The sequence below is a fragment of the Typopeltis vanoorti genome, chromosome 22 (genome assembly GCF_054136105.1).
Source record: "Typopeltis vanoorti isolate ZY-2024b chromosome 22, IOZ_Tvanoo_1.0, whole genome shotgun sequence".
NCBI classification, from domain to species: domain Eukaryota; kingdom Metazoa; phylum Arthropoda; class Arachnida; order Uropygi; family Thelyphonidae; genus Typopeltis; species Typopeltis vanoorti.
The window spans coordinates 89,143,577-89,168,076 of NC_143570.1; the positions used below are offsets into that span (position 1 = coordinate 89,143,577).

General features: G+C 37.4%; 1 protein-coding gene across 1 annotated transcript in view; it reads left to right on the forward strand.

The window, feature by feature from the left end:
• Elp2 (elongator complex protein 2) overlaps positions 1-24,500 on the forward strand; it is a 218,242-nt gene that overhangs the window by 135,123 nt on the left and 58,619 nt on the right. The window contains exons 13-14 of the mRNA XM_090412092.1: positions 4,940-5,084; positions 7,587-7,717. Coding sequence (XP_090268218.1) covers positions 4,940-5,084; positions 7,587-7,717 — 276 coding nt within the window. The remainder of the gene's footprint in view (positions 1-4,939; positions 5,085-7,586; positions 7,718-24,500) is intronic.

Below are 24,500 nucleotides of genomic sequence, written 5' to 3' on the forward strand. Positions count from 1 at the left end.
CAAATATAGAAAGAAATTTAAAATAACTGAAATTTACCAGAGTGAAAATATAGCCTTTGGCAATGGAGTTGCCTTGATGTGTACTACTTAAAAGAAACTCTGCCCAGGAACCACATGTTTGTGTTTCGTTAGTCCTTAAATTAGTTTTATTAGCATAACAAATGTTTCTAACTGTTCTCATTTGAAACACTAGTCAGGCACCTGAAGATGTTAGAAAATTAAAATTCATCATACGTGAACTCTTGGTAGGTGCATTATCAGTTACCAAAGTATAGAATTATTAGGCTTCAATTTGAAATAAATATTAAACCGGAGGATAACTTAAAAGAAGCTTAAAAGAAAAGAAAAGTTGAAATGTTTAAGAAGCTTCAAAAAGAAGTGCGAAAAAACCCAGAAATTTTGTTGTATTCCAAATTTTTCATCTGCATAAATAACAAATAATTTTTTTACATTGGTTACATACATGATATGACTGCTTAAAATGCTATTAAGCAGTCATATGATTTGCATAGAAGGCAATGGTTTGCTTATATGATGGTGGTCTTGGAGCCTAATCATGTGACTAGGGAAATAAAAGCAGTTTTCTTATGAAGTGAGCCTCAAAACTTCACTACGCTGCCCCATTATGAATAGATCTGGTGAGTTATGGTTATCTGTAAGTGTGAGTATTGCTCCTCAACACTCCCTTTTGCAATTAATTTATATGTTTACTTATATTTTACATTGTTAGGACTTCAATATAATATGACCATGCAGCTTGAAGCTTAAATCTATTATGTAATGAAAACTGTGGAGCATCATCATCATCATCAAATTCCTGCCATGTACCCTCAAGGGGTGTACAGGATATGACAGTACTACATGAAAAAACTACATCATTACTAACTTCCTATCTACAATTTTCCTCCAAATCAGTCTGTTACTTGTCAAGACTCCAACATTATCAGATCTTATATTTCTATCGTCTAAGGCACTTTGTACCTTATCAATCCACCTATATCTTGGTCTTCCTCTGGGACGTTTTCCTGCCAACCTGGCAGAGAACACTTGTTTTGCTAATCTTTCCTCTCCCATTCTATTTAAGTGACCATACCATCTGAGATTAGCACTGCTAACACATTCCTGGATGCTGACAATGTCAAGTTCTTTCCTAATATCCTCATTTTTAATATGATATTGCCATTGATGCCATCTGTTCACGCCTCTAATCTTTCTCAGGACTCTCATATCTGCGGTCTCTAGTCTTTTGTCAAGTGTTTTACTTCTGACCCAGCTCTCAGATCCATAAGTTCAAATTGGTTTGAACACTGTCTTGTATACAGCTAATTTAGTGTTCCGACTAATTTCTTTCTTATTCCATATGAATTTATTCAATTGACTTCCCACCATACCAGCTTTGCTGATTCTGTTGTCTATTTCTATATTTAATTTACCATCTTCAGTAAAAATCGTGCCTAAATAGCTGAAATGATTTACTTGTTCCACAGGTTCTCCATTCACAACACAGTTGACATTTTCAATGATTCTGCCTATTTTCATTGTCTTTGTCTTTTTATTGCTGACCTTCATACCATATCTATTACAACAGCTATTCAATTTAGTCAGAGAATCTTGCAGACTTGTAGCGGATTTATTTAGAAGTATAACATCATCCGCATAAAGCAAAGAGCTGACATTAACATCTCCAATTTTGATATCATGTTTAATACCACTTTCCTTCATAATGTGATCCATATAGATAATGAATAACAGAGGGGATAATGTACATCCCTGTCTCACGCCAGATTTAACATTAAATCATCTTCCTGTACTTCCTTCAATTCTAACTGCTGACTTACAACTCAAATAAAGACTAAGTATTGCTTGATATAATGCCCCATTCACACCATATAACTGCAGCGTATTGAATAACTTCTCTCTTGGCACCTTGTCATATGCCTTTTCCAAATCGACAAAACTTAAATACAGATCTTTATTATATTCCCATGCTTTCTCGACTATTTGTTACAAAGTGAAGATCTGATCATGACAGCCTCTATTTGGCCTGAATCCAGCTTGTTCTTCACCAAGCTTTTCTTCTACAATTCTTCTCAACCGTTTCTCAAGTATACTTGCATAGATCTTGCCAGGAACACTCAGTAGGGAAATACCTCTGTAATTCTCACATGCAGTTTTATTTCCCTTTTTATATATGGGTACTATGAGAGCTCTACTCCAATCATCGGGAATTCGTCCCTCTATCCAGGCTTTCTGAACTAAGCAGTGCAGCCACTGTAAGACTCTTATACCACCATACTTCAGCATTTCTGGTCGAATATCATCTACTCCTGCTGCCTTTCCGCATTTCAAGCCTTTGATGACTTTTTCTACTTCAAGTATGGATATGTATTTCTGACTGCATGCCTGGTCAGTGTTTTTTACCACTGTGCTGTCATCACTGCTTGTTTCATTTAGCAGTTTTTCAAAGTAATTACTCCATACTTCAAGGATATCTTTTTCTCCCGTTTTCATGTGACCTTTATCATCTCTAATTCCTTTTACAGCACTCTTTCCTCCATTCCTAAGCTTCTTCAACACCCTCCAGAATATTTTGCCACCGTCTTGATATTTATTTTCTATATTCTTACCAAAGTCCTCCCATGACTTTTGTTTAGCTAGTTTTACACAGTGTTTAGCATTCTTGCATTTGTCTCTATATTCTCTAAGAGCACAAGCTGACTTATTTGACAGGAACTTTTGATATGCTTTCTTCTTTTCCTTCACTGCCTCTTTAACTTCCTGTGTCCACCAGGGAGTTCTGATTTTTTTATCCTTACAGACAACCTCACCACATGCCTCTCTGGCAGAATCAATGTTTTGTTCAGAGTATGCCACTGAATCTCCAAGGTTTGATTCCTGTTCTCAAACTCTTTCATTTTTTCTTCAATAATCTTTGTGTATTATAGTCTACAGTTCACATCTGAGAGCTGCTCAACTTTTATTCGCTTTAAAACTTTCTTACATGTTATTCTTTTCAATACGAAATTCAATTTTATCCTGCTCAAGACTAAATAGTGATCGCTTCCAATTTCAAATCCTCTGTACACTCTGGTGTCCTGCACCAGGGAGAAAACATCACTATCAACAATAACATAGTCAACGAGACTTTTCTTATTCCTTGCCTCTTCTCTCCATGTGAATTTGTGCACATTTTTATGTTGGTACATGGTGTTAGTAATAACCAGTACATGTCCTGAGCAGAAATCCAACAGATATTTGCCATTATTATTAGCTTTGCTCTTTTCTCCAAATTTTCCCAAAATATTTTTGTATGTCTTACAATCATTTCCTACTCTGCTATTTAGATCCCAACAAGGACCAACTTTTCATTTTTCATTGTGTCAGTTGCTTTTTCTAAAGCCTCAAAAAATTCCTCCACTTCTACCTTAGTAGAACCTTCTGTGGGACCATAGGCACAAATAAGTCTCATTGTCCAGTTCCCCATTCTCATATTTGCCCACATTACTCTACTTGAGACTGACTGCCATTCAAGAAGATTAGCCTCATATTTTGTGTTGAATACTATGGGTACTCCTTCTTTTCCTCGATTGTCATTGCCTGAATATAACATTTTGTATTTATTGCTCAGAAATATCTCACCAGTTTTGGTCTTCTTTGTTTCAGTCACCCCTATTATGTCGATCTGGTACTTATCGAATTTCTTTGCCATTCAGGCTTCTTATGTTGATAGTACCGATCTTTAACTCTGGTGATGTCGAGTTGGGGTTTGTTTTCAGATTTGTTCCAGTAGCTGACTTTTCGCTGTTCGCCCTGGTTCCCTGGTGAAAACAACGGGGGCCTTGTTTAACTGGGCAGCGCCCCAGCCGGCATGAAATTTTGTCATGTTGTACCATCATTTTGTATTTTGGTTTAACCAATAAGAATACAATTTGGTCGGCTAAATCCCAAATTGCCAGCCCATCCTCGTTCGTTCAGTATCCAAGTAGATACTCAAAAGGGTGCATCACGAGAAGGTGAGGATTGGACATTAGGTCAGAAGCCCTGGTCGGTTCTCCGCATTCCTTTAAAGGCTATGTGGAAGTCTCCTCTCAGTTATACAGCTTTGACCCTTAAGCGCCCCCAGTACAGTTATTACAAACAATATTAGGAATTGCATACGAAGGAACAATTAGTACTCATGCTTACATTGGAATCCCTCTATGCGTACAGTTGCATGTTTGAGGACTTAAAAAAATTAATTCGGCTGTAATTAAAATTAAATTAAAATATATCTGATGAATTTATTTTATACAAATATAAAATGTGCATGTATTTGTATAAAATAAATTCATGAGATATATTTTAATTTAATTTTAATTACAGCAGAATTATTATTATTTTTTTTCCTCAAGCATGCATTCTACTCTACTTAGAGGGATTCCAATGTAAGCATGCATATTAACTGCTCCTTTGTATGTAATTCCTAGTATTGTTTGCAATAACTGTACTGATAATGTCTTAAGATACTTAAGACAAAATATCTACATATTATTAAAATTTAATTACTGTAGTATACATGTGAATTTTTTAGTTATGAAGCTTAAATCATTTGAGCACTGTTAGATTTTTTGAATGAAGAAAAGGGATGTATAAATAGCTTTTTTTATTTTTTCATAAGTTTATTAATAGTATGTTTTTGGGCATTCCTGGATGTCTTTTCAGTGACAAATTTCATGCAATGAACTTCTCTTATTAGAAGGGATCACATTTTTGTTAACATTGAAAAATTTCATTGACTTAATTTTTTATTACATCTAGAGATAAGAGTTCTCTAAATGTGATACAATTTGTACAAACATTACAATACGAAACTATCAGAATTTATATGTTGTTCAAGTTAGATTAACCTTTATGTGGCAGTTTTTTATTTTCTTTTTTCTCTCTGTTACTTCATTTCCAGCTACCTGAAGGTGCTAACGTTCCAGCTTTAGGTTTATCAAATAAGGCAGTATTTGAAAAGGACATTGAAAACTCATCCAAAGAAAAAAAACGACATCCTAAGGATCAGTATCCAGACTTTTATTTTGTTCCTGTTAATCTCGTGGGTAAGATAACTATTTCTGATTTTGGTAAGGAAGTTACTGTGCATACATAAATTAAACTCTTTGTGGATATATGTTTTTAAAAATTCCTGAATAATTTTTATTCATTTAGTAGTAAAAAAAACAGGGATGTGCTGAAAGACTTCTTGCATTATAATAGCTTTTGTAATCCTGTTGTAATCATAATGGGATATTCATTGTTTCAGTTTTCATAAGGCATTGTACAATCAATTGCTCACTTGCTCTAGCAAACTCCTAAGGATCTTAGGCATAATTTGTTATAGTGAATAATTTTCTGTAGTGAATGGGTTTTTAACATAGCATTGTACCTATCGAGTTTTGGTCAGAACTTTTCAGTAGCTTCTTATAGTAGCGTGTGTGTGTGTGTGTGTGTGTGTGTGTGTGTGTGTGTGTGTGTGTGTGTGTGTGTGTGTGTTACAGTAAGAGTTAACTCTAATTGGGTGGATTATTTGAACTTGATTGTATACTACAATTTTACACGAAATCTTAGGTAAACTGAGAGAAGGAAGAAGCTATTAATTGTGATTTTAACCTTGAACTGTCTAACAATAATGGTAAGAAACTATTATTGTTAGGCAGTTTGAGGTTAAAATTGCAATTAATGGTTTCTTCCTTCTCTCAGTTTTCCTTACTAATATTTCATGTAAAATTGTAGCGTACAATTTTACGTGATTATGGTGTACAGTTGAGTCTCACTTAGAAGACTCAGAATCCCAGAAGTTTGCTGTGCTGAATTTCTTTTTAACATAGCATTGTACCTATGGGGATTTGGTTAAGGCTCTTCAGTGATATTGTTTTTTGCCATGTACTTTTCAGTGGAGTGGTGTGATGCTTAGCATTGTTTGCTTATAGTGAGAGTTGTATGTAGCAGCAATGAATATAACTGGATATCCTGCCCTTTAAGATGAAATAATACATTGATAAAAAATCTAGTAAGCTAGAATATTAAATAGCTATGACTGTTTTTTTCATGATTTATATTCATATCATCCTTCATAAGATGGGTATGATTATCATATGAAAGATTTTTATGTGATAAGTACTTCCTATTCATGACTGCTGTATATGACATACCATATTCTGGCTAATTTTATTATTCCAAAATGAATAATAATGAGTATATACAGGGTGTCCCAGAATTCATGCAAGAAGTAATTTTGATAGAAAACACAGGTTTTTAATTAAAAATTGTAATTTCTTATTGATTCATAAAGTATACAGTATAGGGTTATGCATGAAATAGCATATCGGATAATGGCTTTGCTGGCACATATGCATTCCTTTGTCGAAATTTTCCATGACCGTTTTGCATAAATGTGGCTGAATTTTGTTGATACAGCGCTCAATTTCCTCCTTCAAGGCGTGGGTGGTCGTGGGCTTGTTGGCATAAACCTTAGACTTCAAAAAACCCCAAAGAAAAAAGTCCAACGCCGTTAAGTCACACAATCTGGGCGGCCAATTCTGATCACCAAAACAGGAGATTACACGACCAGGAAATGACTCATGCAGTAATTGAATTGTTTCTCGTGCTGTATGGCATGTGGCACCGTCTTGTTGAAACCACATGTCGTCCACATCCATATCTTGCAATTTAGGCACAAAAAACTGGATTATCATGTCGCGATAGTGAGCACCATTAACTGTTATTGCCTTACCAGCCGCATTTTCGAAGAAGAATGGACCGATGATGCCTCCAGCCCAAAAATCCACACCAAACAGTGACACATTGTGGATGCATTTGTTTCTCAACAATCACTCGTGGATTTTCTGAACCCCAGATGCAACGATTTTGTCGATTAACAAAGCCATCAAGATGAAAATGAGCCTCATCGCTGAAAATGATTTTGTTCGAAAAATAAGCATCCACTTGTTGTTGTTCCATAATCCATTCAATGAACTCTCTTCGCTGTGTGTGGTCAGTAGGCTTCAGTTCTTGAGTCAGTTGAACGTTGTAAACATACAGATGCAAATCTTTCGTGAGAATACGCTGTAGAGAGCTTCTCGAAATGCCCAATTCAAGACCATGGTGCCGAATTGAAGTTCCTGGACTCTCAGCAACACTCTCACAAACTGCTTCAATGTTCTATGTTGAACGACTTGTTGAAGAACGGCCAGAGTGTATAAGATCACTAATTGATCCAGTTTCCTTGAATTTTTTAATTAATCTTTTCACAGTTGATGAAGTTAAATCACTATTCCGACCATATTTTGTACGAAAATTGCAAACTGTAGCTGCCAAACCTTCATTATTTCTAAAATATTGCTCAACAATGAAAGTGCGTTGTTCTTTCGTGTAGCACTCCATTTTTAATAACCCTGAACTGTCAGCTGTCACGCTGTCTTTTTTTTCTCGTTGGCAACACTTTACCGCACAAATGGCGCTAAATTTAAATCTTGTGTGAATTTTGGGACACCCTTTATATTACTACATAAGTCCATGTTATTCTTTGAGTTGTTTAGTATATTCACAGTAATTATTTACAGCTCCTCCAACAGAAGAACTGCTTCTACAAAACACTCTCTGGCCAGAAATCCGAAAACTTTATGGTCATGGCTATGAGTTATTTAGTGTAGCTGCTAATCACAAAGGTAGCATTGTGGCTTCAGCATGTAAGGTCAGTATTTCATGTAAAATGCTTTGTATATAAAATTATGGATCATGTTGAGAGAATGTAGTGCATATATTATTCATAATAGTTAAATATAAGTGCAGAAGAGATTAATGAATAATAAAACTCCTTTGTATACTATTGAAGTAGGCAATGTTAAAGTTCACCTCCAAAATTCAGAAGATAGAATTGAGTATGAGTGGTGGTGGAGGGGGGGGGTGAATAATCCCCAGAGGTCTGGATAAAAGCAGAATGTATTATGCAAATCTTTTCACTGGATCATAGAGACACCATTTCAAATTTTGGGAAATTGTTGTTTCATTCTTTTTCCTTTTTCTCTATAATGCAGTTTGCTTCGTTTTGGGGAAGTTCTTAATAAGTGATAATTTTTTGTTTCTAATTATATATGTGATTACTAGTTAAAAATCTTACAAACTTTCTAGGTAAGTGTCATTAAGTCAAGTGTTTTTGAGAACTTTATGGAAAAAGAAAGATTATAAATAGCCATTATTGTTGCCTTTGAAACTATAATAGCTTTGCAAGTGATTGAGATGTAATATGTAAAATGTTAGCAGAGCTAATCTCAGGTGGTATGGCCACTTAAACAGAATGGGAGCGGAAAGATTAGCAAAACAAGTGTTCTCTGCCAGGTTGGCAGGAAAAAGACCCAGAGGAAGACCAAGATATAGGTGGATTGATATGGTAAAAAGTGCCTTAGAAGATCGAAATATAAAATCTGACAATGTTGAAGCCTTGACAGGTAATAGATTGATTTGGGGGTAAATTGTAGATGGGAAGTTAGCAATTATGTAAATTTTTCATGTAGTACTATCATATCCTGTACACCCCTTGAGGGTAAATGTCGGGAATTTGATGATGAGATGTAATAAAAAAATACAAACCTGCATGAGTTGCTTTAGTATTTCATTACTTATAAGACATGAGACCACATGTTCGCCATTTGTTACTGATTTTGAATGAAGGTTTCACTGGCCTGACAGCTGTTGCAGAAATTTAGATCTCATGAGAGGCAAGGCAAAATATCTTGGTGAGCTGTTTGTATTAAGCTCTGTTTTTTGTGTGGGAAGTGTTTCAGACACTCATTCGTTAAAGTTCACTGACTGGTGAATTTTACCAATCAATGAACCATATCACATCATAGCACTGTGTCATGGCTTTTATACAATTTGCTTTTTGTTAGAATTTTTGTGATTATCCAATTAAAATAAAAACGTAATCCCATATTAGTGTTACAAGCGAACTGAGAGTTAAATAATCTGGAAATTCTGTTCTAGAGTCAACACATGCCTTCTTTAAGACACCTTTAGCAAGAATAGAGTAGTTAATTTCCATATTTTGATCTTGCTGTTGGTTGCATGTTCTCTAGCCAGTTAAGTTTTACTAGTGTGTGTTATGGGGAAGAATCTGAGTTTCTGGAAGAAAAATTCCTTATAGGTGTCTTCAGGAGTGGGGAGGGGGTACAGGATATTATGACAGTACTGCGTGAAAGGTCTACATCGTTATTAACTTCTCATCGACAATATTCCTCCAGGACTCCAATATTATCATATCTTATATTTTGGTCTTCCTCTGGGTCTATTATTATCCTAAAAAACACTTGTTTTGCTATCCTTTCCTCTCCCATTCTATTTAAATAACCATACCACATTAGAATTAGATATTCTCACATTCCTGAATGCTATATCTATTGTTTTTGTATATAACTGGCTAACTTGCCTTCAACTGTGATGTCCTTATAAATGTTTCTTGCATCCTTAAAAGAATTTGGATCTTTGCAGTCAAAGGTTTGGGCTGATTAAAATTATGTCCTAAGCAAATAAGACTATTAGGGTAGTATATTACATCTATTAAGGGCATGTATAATTCAGTTGGTTTTCCTGTTTTGTCGGAGGGAAAACTTAATTTTCTAGGAAAGAACAAAAAGCCATACTACATTCAGTTAGATGGTAGATGAATTCTTCACCCAGTGTGAGACCATTACCTTGCTAAATTGGAGGCCTGAAAAAGTTCCATGTTTGGTCTCTAGAACAGGTTTCCAAATTAACTGACCTGCATCCTACCCAAGAACTAATGTATTAAAAAATAAGATCAGCTGATGCAGCTTGAATTGAAAACTATTATAATAGTTTCTTGCATCTTAGGCAGGATGCAGGTCAGTTAATTTGGAAACCCTATTCTAGAGACCAAACAGGGAACTTTTTTTCAGGCCTCCAATTTAGCAAGGCAATTGTCTTCTCTTATTATTATTATTATTATTATTATTATTGCATGGAATCCTAATACTCATAATGGGAAACCCAAACTGTTAACACAATATCTGTCATACCTCTCCTTGAAACCATTAACAGACAAAGCACTCACAACTAACTCAGTCAACGCAGTCCATTCATTCACCATTTTCCCGGCAAAACTATTACTCATGCTCTTGGTCAACTTCCAAGGATGACCTCTTGTTCTTGTCCTCTAGCTAAGTGCTGAAATATTTCCTTTGTATTAATTCTATAAAATCCTTTAAGTAACTTAAATGTTTCTGTCATGTGCCCCCCCCCTTTTTTTTTTTTTTTTTTCACATATCAACTAACTTTTGCAATCCACATATCCGCAATCTATCCTCATAGTGAGCATTGCACATACCACTCACCATCTTGGTCACTTGTCTCTGGATCCTCTCCACCACTTCCTCACCCTAAAAAAACCCAGGTGCCAGACCTGAGCACAGTAATCCAGATATGGTCGTATCAAGACTTATTATAAAGAAGAATGATAATTCCCTTCTCTCTGTTTGTTAGCATGTTCTTCAATAATCAAGTAATCCTGTGAGCTACGTTGTTACATTAGCAATATGCCCTCTAAACCTCGATTCTCTATCTACTACTACTACCACCTCCAAATCCCTGGCCTCAGCATTTTTGGGAGTATAGTTCCCTCAATGTGGAACTTTGGGATACAAAGATTACACAGTTTGTAATCTTTGTATCCCAAACTGCATAATTTTATACTTTTCCAGATTAAATTGCCCATACTGTCAGCCTATCCTGCAACCTCTCTACATCACTTTGATTAGTTGTTGAAAGTTTTTCACTTGTTACACTATAAATTAAAGATACCAAGAATTTATATACAGTCGGGTCTCTTTTTATGCGGTAGATACGTTCCACAGAAAACGGCATATAAAAAATCACACAAAAAAGACCTAACTTACGTTGAAAAATTAGGGATATGTTCCATACTTTTCTAAAATCGCATAAAACCGAAGCAATGAATTAAAATAAACCTAAAATCGCATAAAAAAATTTATAAAAATTCAGGAAAAGAATGCCTAAGTTTGTTTTAAAGCTTCATTCATTTAATTTTATTGAAAGGTAACAATTTTTTTTACATTTTTTCATCAGAATTATCATCACTATTAGACAATATTCGGCAATGTTTGCAAACTGGTGCGAAATCATGTTCATCACCAGAAGAGATAGTCACATCAGATCTGTATGGTAAAGGTAATGGTTCTTCATAAACAGAATTGGTTTCATCCTTGTTCTGTGCTGATTTTTTTTCTTCTGACAATGTAATCAGTGATTAAACTTTGCAATGATGATTTTACTAATTTTTTATACAGCTCGCGATATCCAGACATACAGTTCTTCAGCTCACGTTGGAATTTAAAGGCTCATTCAAAATTTGTGTCATTAACAATAAAATGATTTTCCAATTTATTGCACAGTTCAAGACCTTCTCGAATTATATTTGCAGTGAGGGGGACAGGTTTTTCTTCTGCTTGACTATCCTTTTCTGGATTTTCAATGATATCTAAAGCTAATCGATATCCAATAATATCATTATCACTTAAGTCATTATCCACAAGCAATTCATCTACATCATTCTGGCTAAATGTATCAAAACCCCTTTTCCACAAATATCCTCTGCCAAAGTAATGATTTCAGCTGATAATGTAGATGTTTGAATGGTTGCACTGTTTGCAACACATCCAGGCCAAGCTGCTTTCCAGCAGACATTTAAAGTTTGTGGCCTTATTTCAGCTCTCAGATGTGAACTGTAGGCTAAAATACACAAAAATCATCATCATCATCAAATTCCTGACATGTACCCTCAAGGGGTATACAGGATATGATAGTACTACATTAAAAATTTACATCATTACTAACTTCCTATCAACAATTTTCCTCCAAATCAGTCTGTTACTTGTCAAGACTCCAACATTATCAGATCTTATATTTCTATCGTCTAAGGCACTTTTTACCATATCAATCCACCTATATCTTGGTCTTCCTCTGGGTCGTTTTCCTGCCAACCTGGCAGAGAACACTTGTTTTGCTAATCTTTCCTCGCCCATTCTGTTTAAGTGACCATACCACCTGAGATTAGCTCTGCTAACGCATTCCTGGATGCTGACAATGTTAAGTTATTTCCTAATATTCTCATTTTTAATATGATATTGCCATTGATGCCATCTGTTCACACCTCTGATCTTTCAGAACTCTCATATCTGCGGTCTCTAGTCTTCGGTCAAGTGTTTTACTTCTGACCCAGCTCTCAGATCCATAAGTTAAAACTGATTTGAACACTGTCTTGTATACAGCTAATTTAGTGTTCGGTTTAATTTCTCTCTTATCCCATATGAATTTATTCAATTGACTGCCTACTATACCAGCTTTGTTGATTCTGTTGTCTATTTCTATATTTAATTTACCATCTTCAGTAAAAATTGTGCCGAAGTAGCTGAAATGTTTTACTTGTTCCACACGTTCCCCGTTCACAACACAGTTGACATTTTCAACAATTCTATCTATTTTCATAGTCTTTTTAATTCTGACCTTCATACCATATCTATTACAACAGTCATTCAATTTAGTCAGGGAATCTTGCAAACTTGTAGTGGATTTATTTAGAAGTATAACATCATCCGCATAAAGCAAAGAGCTGACATTAACATCTCCAATTCTGATATCATGTTTAATACCACTTTCCTTCATAATGTGATCCATATAGATAATGAATAACAGCGGGGATAATGTACATCCTTGTCTCACACCAGATTTATCATTAAACTATCTTCCTGTACTTCCTTCAATTCTAACTGCTGACTTACAATTCAAATAAAGACTAAGTATTGCTTGATGTAATGTCCCATTTACAGCATATAACTGTAGCGTATTGAATAGCTTCTCTCTTGGCACCTTGTCATATGCCTTTTCCAGATCGACAAAACTTAAATACAGATCTTTGTTATATTCCCATGCTTTCTCAACTTCTTCTTCTTTCACTCTGCCTTATCCCATGTTAAACGGGGTAGGCACACCAATCTTTAACCTTCCTCTTCCAAGTTCTCTGGTCCAGAGCATCCTTCGGACTCCATCCTTTCTCCCTAAGATCCTCTGTCATCTTATCCCTCCACCTGAGCTTGGGCCTGCCTCTTTTCCTCCTTCCCTCCAACTCCATATACTCCACTCGTTTACCAACATACTCCTCACCCTTCCTCTCAACATGTCCAAACCACCTCAGCCTACTTTCTTGTATCTTCTTGCCAATTGGTCCCACCTTAACCGTCCCTCTGATGTAGTCATTCCTTATCCTGTCCTTCTTTGTCACACCACTCATCCATCTCAACATCCGCATCTCCGCTACCTCCATCTTCCTCTCCTGTGCCTTGGTTATAGGCCACGTCTCCACACCATGGAGCATCGCCAGCCTCACCACCATCTTATAGAGCTTTCCTTTCCTCTTACAACTCACTCTCTTGTCGCACAGAACCCCGCTCATCTTCCTCCAATTCATCCAACCGCATGTTATTCAGTGCTGTATTTCCTCATCCAGGTCACCATTCCTCTCGACAACCGACCCAAGGTACTTGAATTTCTTCCCTGAAATTAGCCTTTCACCCTGGAGTTGTATGACGATATCCTCGTCACTCCACGTTGACATATATTCAGTCTTCACCTGGTTAATTCTCATGCCGCTCTTCTCCAATGCTTTTCTCCACTCTTCCAGGGTATTTTCAAGCTTCTCTCGGGATGATTAGCATAGAACAATGTCATCGGCAAACAGCATGCTCCATGGTGCCTCCTCCTTGACATCCTCCACTAGTACATCCGTGACCAGGTTAAAGAGATAGGGGCTCAGAGCTGACCCTTGGTGTAGCCCTACGACAATAGGGAATCCTCCTGTCATGCCGACACTAGACCTGACCTGAGTTTCTGTTCCCTCATACATCTCCTTCACCAACCTCACGTACTTCTCCGACACCCCCTTCTTCTTCATACACCTCCATACCTCCTGTCTGGCCACTCTGTCATATGCCTTTTCCAGATCTATAAACACCATGTGCAGATCCACTTGCATCTCTCTATATTTCTCCATCAATCGTCTTAGCGCAAATATTGCATCCATTGTCCCTCTTCCTGGCATAAATCCAAACTGCTCCTCACCAATTTTTGTTTCCTACCGTAACCTTGCTTCAATTACTCATCATCATCATCATCATCAAATTCCTGCCATGTACCCTCAAGGGGTGTACAGGATATGATAGTACTACATGAAAAAAATTACATCATTATTAATTTATTACTCTTCAATTAATTTATTACGCTTCAATACTCTTTCCCATATTTTTAATGTGTGTGATATCAGCTTGATTCCTCTATAGTTGCCACAGTCTTGAACATCTCCTCTTCCTTTGTAGATTGAGACAAGAATACTTTTCCTCCATTCCTCTGGTATCTTTTCCTGTTGGGCTATTTTACACATCAGATCCCATAACATATCCACGCCCTCACTGCCCAAACTTTTCCACACTTCCCCAGGTATCTGGTCTGCTCCCACAGCCTTTCCATTCTTCATTTTTCTCAGTACCCAAACCACTTCCTCTCTACTTATGTCTTGCACCGGTCTCTCATTTACCTCTCCATCCTCGCACCTCTCTCTTGGATTCTCCTCATTTAGTAGTTTTCGGAAATATTCTTTCCATCTTCCTCTGATTTTGTCTTCCTCTTGTAATACTACTCCTGAGGCATCCTTTATCTGCTTGACTGATGTTATGTCTTTCGAGGCCTTATCTCTGGCTTTCGCTATTCTCAACAACTGAGCTTCGCCACCGTTTCTCTCCAGTTCTTCATAAACCTCATCAACTGCCCTCGCTTTCGCCCTTGCCACAGCTCTCTTTGCATTTTTCTTTGCTAATCTATATGCCTCCTTGTCGGCTCTAGTTCCAGTCATGTCCCATTTTTTCTTTGCCTCTTTCTTTTCCTTGATCTCCAACTGCACCTCCTCATTCCACCACCATGCCTCCTTATCCTCAGGTGGTCCCTTTCCTGATGTTATACCAAGCACCTCTTCTCCAATTTTTCTAATATTCCGACTATTAACATCCCACCATTCTTCCACATCCTCTGGTAACTTCATTTCTTTCAATACCTCTTCTTTAAACTTATTCCTTGGTCCTTCTTCTTCCAATTTCCACCACTTTATTCTCCTCTGTACCCACCACTTCCGTCTATTCTTTTTTTCTTCTTTTATATCACAGTCTACCACAACCAACCTGTGCTGTGTTGCTGCACTTTCTCCATTAATCACTTTACAGTTTTCACCTCCTTCAGATGTTTCCTACGGCACATAATATAGTCAATCTGATTCATTCTATCCCCGCTCTTATAGGTTATCAGATGCCCAACTCTCTTCTTGAACCACGTGTTAGCTATAGCCAGATCGAAGGCCAGAGCATATTCTATGATTTTTTTGCCTTCTTCATTTCTTTCACCACTACTCCAACCTCCATATACCCTTTCTTCACCATTTCGTCGCCTTCCTACATGCCTGTTCAGATCTGCTCCGACGATCACTCTCTCACCATCAGGGATTCCCATTACTACTTGGTCAAGTTCTCTCCAGAATGTCTCTTTCTCCTCATCATCACAACCTACTTGGAGGGCGTAGCCACACACTATAGTTGCCACACTTCCTCCCATCTCAAGCTTAACGCTCATAATCCGATCATTCTTCTGGCACACCTCGTAGACTCCACTCTTTAGCTCCTTATCGATGATAATTCCAACTCCGTTTCTTCCTTTCTCATTCATACCGCTATAAAACAGTTTATATCCCTCCGCCAGCTCCTTTGCTTTATTGCCTTTCCACCTTGTCTCCTGCATGCACAAGATCTTCAGCTTCCTTCTTCTCATCATGTCTACTATCTCCTTACTCTTCCCATTCAGCGACCCGATTCTTACTTTACACACACTCTCTTTCTGTTGGACTCGCTTCTTTAGCTGAACCCATCCTTGGTTCAGTAGCCCTAGCCCACTTCTCACAGTCCTCGGGTGACAGAACTGCACGTCACTTATGGGGGACGCCCTAGCCGTGATCCTTTCTCTGTTATCTAACATTTCATCCTGGGTTTTGGCATGGTTTTTTTATGGCCGGATGCCCTCAACTTTCTCAACTATTTGTCGTAAAGTGAAGATCTGATTCGACAGCCTCTATTTGGCCTGAATCCAGCTTGTTCTTCACCAAGCTTTTCTTCCACAATTCTTCTCAACCGTTTCTCAAGTATACTTGCATAGATCTTGCCAGGAACACTCAGTAGGGAAATACCTCTGTAATTCTCACATGCAGTTTTATTTCCCTTTTTATATATGGGTACTATTAGAGATCTACTCCAATCATCGGGAATTCGTCCCTCTGTCCAGGCTTTCTGAGCTATGCATTGCAGCCACTGTACGACTTTTATACCACCATACTTCAGCATTTCTGGTCGAATGTCATCTACTTCTGCTGCCTTTCCACATTTTAAGTCTTTGATGGCTTTTTCTACTTCAAGTATGGATATTTATTCCTGACTGTATGTTGGGTGTGTTTTACCACTGTGCTATCACTGCTTATTTCATTTAGCAATTTTTCCATTTTTATAATTCATTATTTTCCATTAAGCAATTTTTAGCAATATATAATTACTTTGAAAATACACAAAGATCGTTGAAGAAAAAATGAAAGAGTTTGAGAACAGGAACCAAACCTTGGAGATTCAGTGGCAAACCTTGAAGAAAACCCAGCCAGAAAGGCATGCAGTGAGGTTGTCTATAAGGATAGAAAAATCAGAACTCCCTGGTGGACACAGGAAGTTAAAGAGGGAGTGAAGGAAAAGAAGAAAGCATATCAAAAGTTCCTGTCAAATAAGTCAGCTTGTGCTCTTAGAGAATATAGAGACAAATGTAAGAAAGCTAAACATTGTGTAAAACTAGCTTAACAAAATTCATGGGAAGACTTTGGTAAGAACATAGAAAATAAATATCAAGAAAGAAAAGTACGTGAGGTTGGTGAAGGAGATGTATGCGGGAACAGAAACTCAGGTCAGGTCTAGTGTCGGCATGACAGGTGGATTCCCTATTGTCGTAGGGCTACACCAAGGGTCAGCTCTGAGTCCCTACCTCTTTAACCTGGTCACGGATGTACTAGTGGAAGAAAAGCAAGATATTCTGGAAGTTGTTAAAGAAGCTCAGAAATGGAGGAAAGAGTGCTGTAAAAGGAATTAGAGATGATAAAGGTCACATGAAAACGGGAGAAAAAGATATCCTTGAAGTATGGAATAATTACTTTGAAAAACTGCTAAATGAAACAAGCAGTGATGACAGCACAGTGGTAAAAAACACTGACCAGTCATGCAGTCAGGAATACATATCCATACTTGAAGTAGAAAAAGCCATCAAAGGCTTGAAATGTGGAAAGGCAGCAGGAGTAGATGATATTCGACCAGAAATGCTTAAGTATGGTGGTGGTGGTATAAAAGTCTTATAGTGGCTGCACTGCATAGTTCAGAAAATGTAGACAGAGGGATGAATTCCCGATAATTGGAGTAGAGCTCTCATAGTATCCGTATATAAAAAGGGAAATAAAACTGAATGTGAGAATTACAGAGGTAATTTCCCTACTGAGTGTTCCTGGTAAGATTTATGCTAGTATACTTGAGAAACGGTTGAGAAGAATTGTGGAAGAAAAGCTTGGTGAAGAACAAGCTGGATTCAGGCCAAATAGAGGCTGTCAGGATCAGATCTTCACTTTACGACAAACAGTCGAGAAAGCATGGGAATATAACAGATCTGTATTTAAGTTTTGTCGATTTGGAAAAGGCATATGACAAGGTGCCAAGAGAGAAGCTATTCACTATGCGACAGTTATATGGTGTCAATGGGGCATTATATCAAGCAATACTTAGTCTTTATTTGAGTTGTAAGTCGGCAGTTAGAATTGAATGAAGTATAGGAACATGGTTTAATGTGAAATCTGGTGTGAGACAAGGATGTACATTATCCCCTCTGTTATTCATTATCTATATGGATCATATTATGAAGGAAAGTGGTATTAAACCTGATATCAAAATTGGAGATGTTAATGTCAGCTCTTTGCTTTATGCAGACGATGTTATACTTCTAAATAAATCTGCTACAAGTCTGCAAGATTCCCTGTACTAAATTGAGTAACTGTTGTAATAGATATGGTATGAAGGTCAGCAATAAAAAGACAAAGACAATGAAAATAGGTAGAATAGTTGAAAATGTCAACTGCTTTGTGAATGGAGAACCTGTGGAACAAGTAAAACATTTCAGCTACTTAGGCACAATTTTTAGTGAAGATGGTAAATTCAATATAGAAATAGGCAACAGAATCTGCAAAGCTGGTATGGTGGGAAGTCAATTGAATAAATTCATATGGAATAAGAGAGAAATTAGTCGGAACACTAAATTAGCTGTATACAAGACAGTGTTTAAATCAGTTTTAACTTATGGATCTGAGAGTTGGGTCAGAAGTAAAGCACTTAACTAAAGACTAGAGACTGCAGATATGAGAGTCCTGGGAAAGATTAGAGGTGTGAACAGATGGCATCAATGGCAATATCATATTAAAAACGAGGATATTAGGAAAGAACTTGACATTGTCAGCATCCCAGAATGCATTAGCAGAGCTAATCTCAGGTGGTATGGTCACTTAAACATAATGGGTGAGGAAAGATTAGCAAATCAAGTGTTCTCTGCCAGGTTGGCAGGAAAACGACCCAGAGGAACATCAAGATATAGACGGATTGATACGGTACAAAGTGCCTTAGACGATAGAAATATAAAATCTGATAATGTTGCAGTCTTGACAAGTAACAGACTGATTTGGAGGAAAATTGTAGATAGGAAGTTCAGGAATTTGATGATGATGATGATGGCGATATCTTATTTCAGCGATAGCAGATGCAACATGATTTAAGCAGTCCAAAATATAAATTTTTTTCCAAACTTCAGTTACGTTAATGATTCATTTTCTAGTTTATCCAATATACGTTGAATAGTGTGGTTAATGTAATATTTTTCAAAAGTGGCAATTATGCCTTGATCTAATGGCTGATTAATGCTTGTTGTATTGGGTAGAAAAAACACTACTTGCACATTTGGATGTTCTAAATGCGGATGACTTGGTGCATTGTCAACAATTAATAAAACTTTAAAATCGAGAGCTTTTTGCTTCATATATATTTCCACTTCTGATGCTAAGTAATTATTGAACCATTCAGTAAATACAGCCAGTAGCGCACTCAGGATTTAATCTTGGAGTTGGCCTGAGTTGGGTAGACGATTTGAGAATACACACTACACATCGCATCGCATACGACTTATGACTGAGCATCTCAATGATCACTAATTCATAAGTAGTATAGAAATAGAAGACACAACGCAACATAAATAAAAAAAATGAATTTTATTCATTAGGAAAAGATTTTTGGAAAATTTTCTAGTGTTTTTTTTTTTCTTTTTCTTTGGGTAGGGGGGTGTCCCCCCTGGATGTGCCACTGAATGCAGCAGTTGTTACCCAGGCCTTTGTATTAGCCATCCATTGTACCGGTAGCTCTTTTAGATCTTTGCCTTTTAGAGCACGTGGTCTTAGAGATCGATTTACTATTAGGAGGGGTTTCTACATTCGATTTCCTGATGCATTGCTACAAAATAAAAACGTTACTTGATCTTTGCTTGCTTTAAATCCACTTGCTTTTTTCTCAGAGTTTGCAATGTAAGTTTGATTAGGCATTTTCTTCCAAAACAATCCCGTTTTCGAAGAAATTCAAGTGTTTAACATCAGCGTTAAACACTTGATCAGGACAATATCCACCATCTTCAATAATTTTGGCTAACTTCTCTTGAAAAGTTTTTTGGCTGCTTCATCTGCTCCTGCAACCTCGCCTGTAATCTTCAGGGCGAGGTTAACCATCCTTTGCTAGCTGAAAATTCTTTATCAGCTTGGGAAGCGGAAGTAGACGGCTCCAATTGCTTCATCTGTTCATAAAACCGAAGAGCTTTTTGTTTAATTAAATAACCACTTATAGGAGTTCTTCTTTGAGTTAATTCTTCAATCCAAATTACGAGCACTCATTCCGTTTTTTCTATAAAGCATCTCTTGAGTACGATGAGATTTTCTTATTGTGACTTCATTCTTTTTAATTGCCCTTATAGTAGATTCGCCTAAATTAAAATGTTTACCAATCGCCGTAAATCCCTCTCCTTTTGTTAGGCGATCTAAAATAGCAATTTTCATTCCCAAAGAAATTGCTTTTCTTTGGTGCTTTTTTTCTCCATTGGGCCAGATTAAATCTTTAAAATAAAAATTAGCAAAATTTAGACTTTCGATAATGACACTTACTCACATGCAAAATTAAACTTCACGTACACTCACTGCTTACACGTTACGTCAGAATGTGCTGTAACACACTGTTCGTCATGCACAGCAGTACATAAGTTTTGAAGTTATGCACCACATAACTTCAAATTCGCATAAAAAAATCTGCCTAAAAAGAGACCTGAGTGTACTTGGTTTAATTCTTTATCCAAGTGTAAGCAAACAAAGTTTGCACCTGAAGTATTTTCAGGACTGGGGCAACTCGTGGTAAAGGTGGTATGACTTCAGATCACTTGCCTTAGTATCCCATGATGCAAAGCACATCTCCTTGAGGACATGTATAATACTATGCATTATGGGAAGGGTCACTACCCAGACTGGTTTCGACCTTTATTGAGGTCTCATTAGTGGGAGCCAGACCCAGAAGTGATACCAACACAGAAGTAATGCACAAGTCATATTTTTCTTCTACCTTGGTATCACTTCTGGGTCTGGCTCCCGCTGATGAGACCTCAGTAAAGGATTGAAACTGGTCTGTGTAGTGACCCTTCCCATAATGCATAGCATTATACATGTCCTCAAGGAGATGTGCTTTGCATTATGGGATACTAAGGCAAGTGATCTGAAGTCATACCACCCTTACCACGAGTTGCCCCAGTCCTGAAAATACTTACGGTGCAAACTTTGTTTGCTTACCCTTGGATAAAGGGTTAAACCAAGTATATAACTTCTTGGAATCTTTAATTTACACTTCGGTTAGCTATTATGCTACCCAACTTTGCATCATCTTCTATATCATTTATGTACAAAATAAACAGCAGTGGTCCAAGCACGGAGCCCTGCAGCACACCACTTGTCACTTGGATTCTGCTCGTCCATATGTTATTTTTTGGTATCTGCTGATCAGCCACCCATTTATCCATATAACCAGACATGCGAAACAGAGTTCCATTTGATATCCTGCCAAACACCTTTGCAGAATCCATAGCATCATTGTTTGGCTCTTCCCTTTTTTCCAACTCAGATGTCACTCTATTATAAAAAAGTTAGTGGACGACTAAGGCATGACCAACCTTTCACAAAGCATGCTGCCCCTCATAAAGTATCATATTCTTATCCACCCATTCCTGATTTCTCTTTTTGACCAACTTTTCCAGTACTTTTACCACCACTCCTAAGATGCTGATTGTCTGTAATTTGCTACCACAGACTTGATCCTCCTTTATCCACAGGAATTATTTTGCTCTCCTTCCACTCTTTTGGGACGTTGCCAGAGCTTAAATTGAACAGCTTGGTCAAAAAAGGCATTGTCAGTTCTCCTGCATGTTCTCTTGAAATACAAGCCAATATTTCATACAATCCCACAGCTGTATTTGCATTGAAATTCTGCAATATCTCGAGTACCTCCAATTTCTGTTCTCATATCAGCCCCTGTCACCTCTGCCATCACAATATCTTCACTTGGATGATATAGCCTTGCAAAATGGCTACTGAGTAACTCATCAGTTTCAGTCTGCCTCTGTCATCTCTCTACCATCATCACTCATTAAAATTATCTTTCCACAGTTGTTCTTCCTCATTCTTATGAACAATCTTATGAATATAATGAAAAACCTTTTTGTGATTTCCTTTCGCATGCTCAGCTAATTTATTCTCATCATCTGAATTTTCCTTCCTTACCATGCTGGTTGCCTTTTTTTGTGAAGAAGCAATTGCTTCTTCCAGATACCCCTTAACTACCTTCCATGCACTGTAAACATCCTTCACTTGCTGATCTTTATGTCATGTTGTCTTTAATTAGTCGTCTTGTAGTTCCACATATATCCCTTCTTAACTGGAATTTCCACTTGTTGCTACCTCCCAAGTCAAGACCAAATGATCACTTTTCCAATTTTGAGGAAATGTAGCCACCTTAGTTAGGGACAGGTCTTCTGATTCTACACTAGTGTCCAAAACCTAAGGATAAACACTATTTCTGAAGATTACAACCACAAATTCAGATGAACCAGCTGACAATTTGTATGATGGATGCTTGCGAATAGAAAGCAGGTATACACATTCAAATTTTCGAATCGCAAACGAATGGGTCACACAGTAGCACTCAACAGGATAAAACGCAAAAGGCTGCACTAAGTGAATTGTGTTTGAAGGAAGTCCTTTCATGAAGGAATAAACTTATAAACTTGGATGTCTTGTAATGTCTAAAAGACATGATCTAGATGATTTCACATGGGGAAGAATTATTGGAAAGCTTGAAGAAGGCCATGCAGAATTAGTGATATTGCTAGAGAGTTTGGAATCTCATAGCATTATATCCAGGCTCTGGACAGCATCAAACAAATGGAATGTGTTCAAAACACCCTTGCTCTATCATGATGACAGATTTTTGGTTATAACAGCAAAATGTAATTGGCAACACTATGACAGGTCCAACTTGCAAGTTGGCTCCATTCAAGCACAGGTACATGGATATATCGACAAACTGTGGCAAGATGTCTGCGACAAATAGGCTTATATGCCTGAAGGCGTGTAGTCTGCATCCCTTTATCCACAGCTCCATAAACAGACAAGACATCAATGGGCTAATGTACTCTTTACAGATGAGAGTCATTTTAGTCTTTCCTCTGAATCTAGATGACACTTGATCTGGCATGAAAGTGGTACTGCTTACCATCGCAAGAATGTTCTTGAAAGGGATAGATATGATGATGCTGAGGTCATGGTGTGGGATGGCATTATGCTCATTGGATGCACCAAGCTACAAGTGCTGCAAAAAGGGACTATGACTGGTGAACGATATTACAATGAAGTTCTTCAACGTCATGTTCAATTGTTCCATGGTGCTGTAAGGCAAAAAATGGATGATAGTGCAATACCACATCATACACAAGCAGTGGAGATGCTTTTGGAGACTGAGGATATTAATCAAATGGAGTGGCCAGCACGTTCCCCAGATCTCAATCCCATAGAACACATTTGGGGTGCAATAGGGAGATGCATTGCTGCTTGAAATTCCCCTCCAGAAAACAAACAAGACCTTATCCTTGCTCCGAAGGAGGAATGGCCAGTTTGCCTCGAGAACCTCTAAATTACTTGGTGCTAAGCATTGTATGATGTTATGAGAGCTGCATCGCAGTTTGGGATGGACATATTCCATACTGAAATGTCTCTCCACATAGTTTTCTGTAAGCACTGTGTAACTAAGTCCTTAGGAAATTTGTAACTTTTGCCAAAAACGTATTGCAATTTGATTTGTACAAAATTTATAACACAATTTTTGTATAATAGAATTTATTAGTATGCTGGCAATAAATTTATATCCACATTTGGCTGTGGTTATGAAAATTTTTTCATATACCGGTTAAAATGTTGTTCACCTTTAGCTTTTGGACACAGTGTATAATCAGATCCAATACTCTTGTGCCCCGAATCCTCTCCATTACATTCTGCTTCAAGTAATTATCTCTTGTTAAGTGTATAAATTCCATTTCCTTCCTGCTATGTAATCTTTCCTCCTTTCAGTCTGTGTCTCTGAAGTTGAAGTCTCCCATGATAATTACTCAACTTTCTCTCATTTTACTAATTTCCTGATGCATGTCTTCCACATTATCCCTAGCACCCCTAGCCAATATCAGCAACAATTTTATATTTTGTCCTATTGGTCTCAATCTCACACTAGATTGATTCAAAAGAACTGTCATTTGTCCAACTGACTCCTACTCTTGTTGGTTGCAGTTCATCTGCTCTCATCAGCAATACCTCACCAATCCCCTGTCCTGTCTACTCTATCCTCCCTGAAAATATTAAATCCATCACATTCTATCTTTGTAACCACTTCATCTGCTGTCAGCCAAGTCTGACTAATGCCTATAACTTTTGGCAAGATTGCACTAACCTAAATGCCCAAAACTCTTCCATCTTATTCCTGATGCTTCTAGCATTAGTATCTGGAAACTGTATCATACACTTAGGCACCAAACCACCTTACATCCTGAATTGACTTGACTACCCCATTTGAAATTGTTGCCTGAGAATCTAGATTCCTCATTTTTTTTACTTGCCTACATCCCTAATTTCTTTAGTTTTCCTGACTTTGTACTTCCATGCTCCT